The following is a 6,808-nucleotide window of genomic DNA, read 5'->3' as shown; positions in this document are numbered from 1 at the left end:
CGGAAAACATGAAATTTTGCAATAATCTTACGCCACCCTTGCACAAAACGACGATAATTTTTCTAATTTCATAGACAACAGAAGACTGTATTTTTCCTTTTCCTTCATAACACCCCCTGACTGAATAGACTATATATCAGCCGATATTTACGGTTTTTATAAGTGTATAGAAGGAAAAACGCCATACCCAGTAAAAACGTACAAAGTCGCGAATAATCACTGCCACAATGATGCCAATTCTTAGTTTTGTTTCCGATATCACGTGCAAGCATGGCTTGTACACAGCAGTAAGTAAGAAATCGTTAAAGGAAGTGATAAGCCTATTAAAAACCGAAAATTTATGGGTCGTGTCTCGGAGAATAATTAAATAATCTCCAGGCAGTGCAACGACTTATAGAAAAAGTCACGAAAATATTTCAATATTCTTCTCGCACACACGCAAATTCTAGCGACGGACAATGCAAGAATTGACACCAGATTTCCAACTTAATTCAAAGTATTTACGAAAAAGCCTCACTTCAACTGCAAGTTAAAATCAAGCGAGATTTTAAGACCATAGAGCCAAGGTGAAACCATATCCCCGAAACTCTTCACTCTGGCTTTAGAAGATGCTGTCGATAAAGGAAAATAGCGGTAGCGATCGACGGTTCCTATCCTAAATCACCTGAGATTCGCAGACGATATAGTGCTCATAAGTACAAGCGTTACTGAACTCGAGAATATGCGTGAATCGAATGACTCTCCCAATCAAGTGGACATTAAAATGAATTTAAAGAAAACGAAGCTATTGAGCCACAAAAATCCACGAATTTTATTAAACGGCATGAATATAGAAAATGTCGATCATTATGTATACCGTGGACACGCAATAAGCCTTGGTAATCTCCAGAAGAATTGGTACCTGTTCGGGACACTATTGCTCTTACCGAGGCAAACGCAGACAAGCTACGAAGAACTCAAAGAGCAATGGAAAAGACCCGAAACGAATAAATACGAAGACAAGCAGAAATCACAGTGGCAAAACTGAACTGGAACCTACTAGAAACTAAATTTTATTACCCGCCAAGTGCTTATTTACATACCTCTTAATGTTCAGGCAACTTGAAAAAGTCAGGTTTTTTTTTAGATCAAAATTTATTCAACGAGGAAAAAGTGCCAGGACTTGCGGGAACTTCAAAGATTTTGAGCTAAAAGGGTACAATATTTTTAAGACAACCTGGCGGTTCTRCCAAACAACAAACAAAGAGTCGAACATGYAGAAAAATGTAGATYCTGMTTTCTTCAATTTGCACCTCGTGCTCGGAYTTATACTTCGTTTTTTCCCAGTCGTTTCAGTACGTATGACCTTTTCTACTAAAAATCACCCCTGTTTCGAAATGATGGTATTTACCCCATAAAATAGTCCAAACTTGTCCTTAACATTCAGTCCGGGAAACTGGCTGAGAACACTGAGAATTCCATCATTATATCCATCAAACAGAATCTGTCTAGCCGTTCTTGTTACGTACAAATTGGAAATGCCTGACATTGTCATGGAAAGGAACCTTTTCGGAAAATAGTTGTAGTTCCTTGCTTGGTAGGCCACAGTCTAGAACGAAATAAAAATTCAACTTCAACACTGCCACAGCAGAAAACCACAATTTAATGTTAACTTACCAGAGGAACTGGATTGATTGTTGTAACTAAATCATCCAGCTGCCGGGGACTGGATCCCTCATCATAATAATACAACTTCTTCACCATGTAGCTGATGGTGTTGTTCTCGTTCCAAGTTAAATTCGTCTTCTCTTTCACCTCCTTAACCCTGCAAACGGGCCGTGAGCAGATGTCCACAAAACTCCTTAAACTCCCCTACCTATAAGGGCCTACTTCTTCAAACCGGGGCTTCACCGAACTCCTTAATTCCTCTGGATTCGTCCAGTTGAACAGATACAGATCCATAATCAGTGGCGGGTCGTTGGCCCGCCAAGCTTTGAAAGAGTCTGCAAAAACCGTTATGAAACATCCTGATTTCTTTCACTCAAAGCATACCTGAATGGTCGTTGAATGTGAGAGCCTGCCGAATGATAAACTCGTGTATGGGCACCAAATAAACAATTATTGTTATTCCAAGGGCTATTAAGAGCGTCCCTGATATAAGTAGACCAAATTCGACATACTTGCGTCGACTTACTTTGGAGTCTTTCATTCTGGAATTTACAATTATTGGCTCAATGTCCTCAAAGGAAACGGGTCCATTGTCTAGCCAGTGAATTTATCTTAATTAAATGCTTATCTGTGAGCATGAACATAAAGTATACAGCATTTCAACACTGATCCGGGTCAAGGAAGTGAGCGGAAATCGCGATTTTGCCTAATTGTACAACAAAGCGTATAAACTGCTCAGGCTCAGAAAGTAACCAAAATTATTATCGTTGTGCCTAATCGCGTTCCACACAATCCAAACAAAGACATTTCTTGATGAACGATAATCATTTTTTTATAGAACATGGCAGCAAATCATGTTTTCATTAACTTACTTGGGTATTAGCGCGATGGAACACAAACACGCACAAACCGGTCTGGCTAGATTTGAGCCAGACACTACAGATTTAGTATTGGAGAGTACAGCCACCGTCCTTTTAAGTAGTTCATTAATAACCAAACACTGAGCACGATCTTCTCGAGACGTTGTGAATTATGAAGACACATTCGATCGATCTTATCAAATTAGTAGGCTCAAGACTTATCGCAAAACCAGTGACCCGATCGCACTGGTTCACTTAATAAAAGAATAAACCTTAGATATGTTTAAAGTAATTATTATTATTATCTATGCCTGTGTATGAATTGCACTCCAAATTAGAATATCGTTACAAGTTTCGATTCAAATACGACTAAGATAAGGAGCTTAGCATGAACCAAAAAATATTATCAGATGCGTATGTTGGATTGTTATCCGAAAGGCGGCTGGGAGCGAAATTGTTTCCAATCAACGTTCTAGATAATGGATTAACGCAAATTACTAATTAATGTTTAGAAAATGGATAGTAAATCTTCAAAGGGAGTGAGAAGCTTGAGGTTAACAATCAGGAGGGTTTAGGAAGGAGGATTCTTCCTTCAGAAAAATTCCACTTATAAATAAGTCAATAAACAACAGTATGATTAAATCGGCAATTTTTATTATTGCTGTATGTATTCCAGTATTGTTTTGCAATTTGCACGTACATTCCTATTGTTAGATGTACACAGTGTGAAATCGGTACATTTTCCAAGTGTTTTGCAGAAATTGTATAGTCCTAAATAGTTAAAGTATAATAATTAATTGCCTGATTGGCATAACATGGAGTGTCCACTCTGTAAAACAAGCTGGTCTATCAGGGAGACCTCAAAAGTCCAGTTCGATTAAACGGAAACGATTTAAAGTTGATTGAGGATTACATTATTTTTAAATGTGTGCATTTTCCGAAAATGTTCTTCCATTCAACCGTTCTGAAGCTCCAAAAATGTCCATTATAACCAAGCTCAAGGATGTTTGGTAAAATGCCCTAAAATTCCAAATAACTAACGGGGTTTTCTGGCTTTTAGCCCAATTTCTTCCCAACGTTTCGCAAAGACGAGTGACTTGCATTTTCAGAGGTGTCAGCTGCACATTTTTGCTGATAAGCCCAAAAAACTCATCAGCTGCATGCACTGGCAACGAAAGGATTTTTCTTTGCAATCGTTTCGTTTTTCTGCAATCAACGCTTCTCGTATATCAGAGCTTTGCAAACGAAAACACGATCTCGATTGCAACGCGCCTCGAAGATCCTCTATGGTGGTTAAAGTTTAATCGAAACATTGACTGAAAGAACAGTTTTTCCCAAATTCAATACACCAAACACTCTGTATATTCACATACAGTAGCGATTATCCGTAAATATATGATATACTTAATATAAAAACCACTGAAAATTTTCGCTGGATAAATATAAAAGTATCAACAGGCCGATGATGTTCACGTAAATACTAAATCCCGTCTATATCATTAATATTTCATAAACAATCTCTCTAATCTTTTTATGAATCACAGAAAGTAAAGGTGTAAACTTGCTCATTTGCACCCGCATACATTCCCAGTATTTAACATTAACAATTATACCTTGAAAACACTTATTTCAAGCAGCATTACAATTGTATTCACAAAGACACCTTTGCATACGTTAAACAAAGCAGTTCAAACTTAACATGATGTAGAATTTATCAAACAACTTAGTGTTCAACTAATCTAGTGAAGGATGGAACGAAGAGTAAATTGATTTAGCTATTTGGCAATGACTATCGAGTGTTCAGCAGAACTTGATCCTGGCAACCAATTTCGTTCGGAAAATCTACTACTGAAACCTTTGGCCGCTCAACACCTCGAAAACATGTAAGGAGAATAAAGGAAGAAAAAAACGTGTCACTTACAACCGTAAACTCATGTCCTCGCCGGGGCTGGACACTCGATAATCATCAATATAAGCCTCTAGTAGTTATAAGTATATAAAATTATCAAATATACCTACCTACTTACAAGAAGTATGGATAATTAATTAATTTCCAGCTAACTAACTAGCAGATAGAAAACTTAAAGCGTTGTCATCGTCTCACATGATAGAAGGCAATCAACAGTCCGGACCTTCACACCGGCCTTTTCCACATGTTTCAACGTTTGCGGATCACTTTCCAGCATCAGAATGCACATGAAACTCTTGCTGGTGATCGCATTGCGCGGATAAATCGTCTGGGCCTCGAATTTGATACTCAAGTTTTCACTGTAGCTGTCCAACTGCTTGTAGATGTCTGGATATTGTCTGCTGAGCGAAACGCCCCGATCCCGAAGCTGCGCCTGCAAATTGCTCACCGCAATCAGTCGGGCGCGAATGCTGGTCTCAGGAGTGGGCAATCGAATGGGCGAACAGGTGAGGATCAGCGTTTCCAGGGTCTCAGAAAGCGGCTCAGGACCTACGGAAGCCCAGCGGTTAAATGCCATTGCTTGCCTTCAGTTGCCCAACTTACCGATGAAGTTAATGTCTTTGCTTAGGCGCAATTTGGCACATCTGGATACCAGCTGTCGCTCCCATTTGATCGCTCCGGAGGCCGGCGTTTCCGAGACTACGCACAAGGAAATATAGAGGACAAACTTTGTTTCGGAGTTATAGTTCTGGCACATCTCTACCAGCTCTTTGTAGAGCATGGGCCCCATTTCGGTTGGAAGCAGGTCTTGCCATCGGGCAAAAGTCAGCTCTCCTAAACTGTTTAGGCCTTCGGCTAAGAACTTGTCCGCTGCCTCGGGATTGGGGAAGAAACACTTCACTGCTCCCAGACCATGAGAAATGTAACCTGCAAGTGTTTGGTTTAACGGACTTTCAATACACTAGACACTCAGTATATATAAGAATCCCAGATAGCATTTGATATTCTATGAATATCCCGGAATGTTCAAAAAATATACAGATCATTGCGGGAATATCCTGGGAATATACATAGGTGAACATTCCTAACATGAATGTTCGTGGAGGATACATGCATGTATATTCATTAAAGTTCATAAAACGTATATCCTAGGTATGTACATATATGTACATATTGGGTATATGTGCAGATGAACATGCCAGGTATGTACATATTGTGTATATGTGCAGGTGAATATACCTAGTATGTTGAAAACAAATATTCCGGTAATATACATGAATGTACATTTTTTGAAATACAAATATTGAATTTTTAAGTTTCAAGCTCCTCAAAATTGTTCTCAATTTTTAACGAAATTTGGTGCTAATTTGCTAAAACTACTTGTTTTCAAGCCTGCAGCTCTAGAGGCAAGTATTCACCATTAAACCAACCAAAATCCCTTTCGCTTTCTGTTCTGGTTTTTAAGATTTACGCAAAGAACAAACCCAGTTGAAGTGTAGAAAATTTCTCAAAAATACCTCAAAGACTGTCAAGTCTGCTTGGCTTGGCTTGGCTCCGTTTCAGAAGTTTTTGAGAAATGAACGCCTCAGAATCAAATAAACATTAAAAATTATCTATTGAGCTTGAGGCAAAAATAGAGAAGTAAAAAAAAACCTGAAATTGCTGTCGCGTTGAAAATTTTTAGGAATTCTATGAAAGTTTGTTGGTAGTACAGCGGAAAATGAAATATTTATTTAAACTGCTTTTTCAGAAATTAACGATTGGAAATGCAAAAATTCAATTTCTAAAAATATGAGAGTCGTAAAAACCATCTCGGCTTTAAAGTAGGATTTGAGAAGCGCAATTTTGATTATTTTAAGTCGGAATTGCAAAAGAGGGCGGACTTTGAATTTTTCTCATAAATTGCGTTAAGCATTCATCGCCTTGATCTTCATCGGTAATATAGAGACAAGTATGTTCTGAATGTTCTATTAAACCGAATAAAACTCTATTTGCTATCAATATTTGTTTTTGAGAAATTAATTCTCAAACATCGCCTTGATCTAAAACTATCGCTTTGAATCTAACAGGATTTGAAAGGGCGAAATTATTGTGTATATACAAAAAACATGGTTTCCTATCTCGACTGGATTTGAGAAATGAAAAACTCAGAAGGTGTTCTCAGAAGGTCTCAGCTCAGAAGAATTTTTATTTAGAAAAAAAAAGTAAAAGTTTTACAGAGCCCATAGAGGCAATTAATCTTTTTAGGCAGCAAAGTTTCTCAAATGTTGCAAGAGTTTTGAACAATTATAAGCTTCTCTAACGGTTCTCTCTGAGCATGGTTTTTGAGAAACTAGTGTATCTACGGTATATTCCAAATTGGTTGAATATAAATTTTGCGTGCCCGCAGCAG

General features: G+C 38.1%; 2 protein-coding genes across 5 annotated transcripts in view; both read right to left on the bottom strand.

Moving 5' to 3' along the window:
• Nucleotides 1–2,778, bottom strand: part of LOC109539697 (protein peste) — a 4,987-nt gene extending 2,209 nt beyond the window's left edge. Inside the window, exons 1-5 of one of the 4 annotated variants that reach the window (XM_019907619.2) lie at nt 2,520–2,778; nt 2,032–2,189; nt 1,856–1,982; nt 1,657–1,804; nt 1,391–1,588 (exon numbers count right to left, since the gene is read on the bottom strand). In XM_019907619.2, the coding sequence (XP_019763178.2) occupies nt 1,391–1,588; nt 1,657–1,804; nt 1,856–1,982; nt 2,032–2,188 (630 nt within the window). In that variant the 5' untranslated portion in view covers nt 2,189; nt 2,520–2,778. Of the gene's footprint in view, nt 1–1,390; nt 1,589–1,656; nt 1,805–1,855; nt 1,983–2,031; nt 2,259–2,519 lie in introns of all 4 variants that reach the window. The other 3 variants (XM_048668565.1, XM_019907620.2, XM_019907621.2) reach the window with 3 other exon arrangements.
• Nucleotides 2,779–3,139: 361 nt separating this feature from the next.
• LOC109539693 overlaps nt 3,140–6,808 on the bottom strand; it is a gene marked incomplete at its 5' end in the record, with an annotated part of 41,511 nt that continues 37,842 nt past the window's right edge. The window contains 2 exon segments of the mRNA XM_048668281.1: nt 3,140–4,965; nt 5,020–5,343. Of these exon segments, the coding sequence (XP_048524238.1) occupies nt 4,589–4,965; nt 5,020–5,343 (701 nt within the window).

The sequence above is a fragment of the Dendroctonus ponderosae genome, unplaced genomic scaffold (genome assembly GCF_020466585.1).
Source record: "Dendroctonus ponderosae isolate FM_Combo_2020 unplaced genomic scaffold, Dpon_F_20191213v2 Dpon_F_20191213_7, whole genome shotgun sequence".
In the NCBI taxonomy this organism is placed as follows: Eukaryota; Metazoa; Arthropoda; class Insecta; order Coleoptera; family Curculionidae; genus Dendroctonus; species Dendroctonus ponderosae.
The sequence above is the reverse complement of the archived record's forward strand: the minus strand, read 5'-3'. Positions and strand labels throughout refer to the sequence as shown.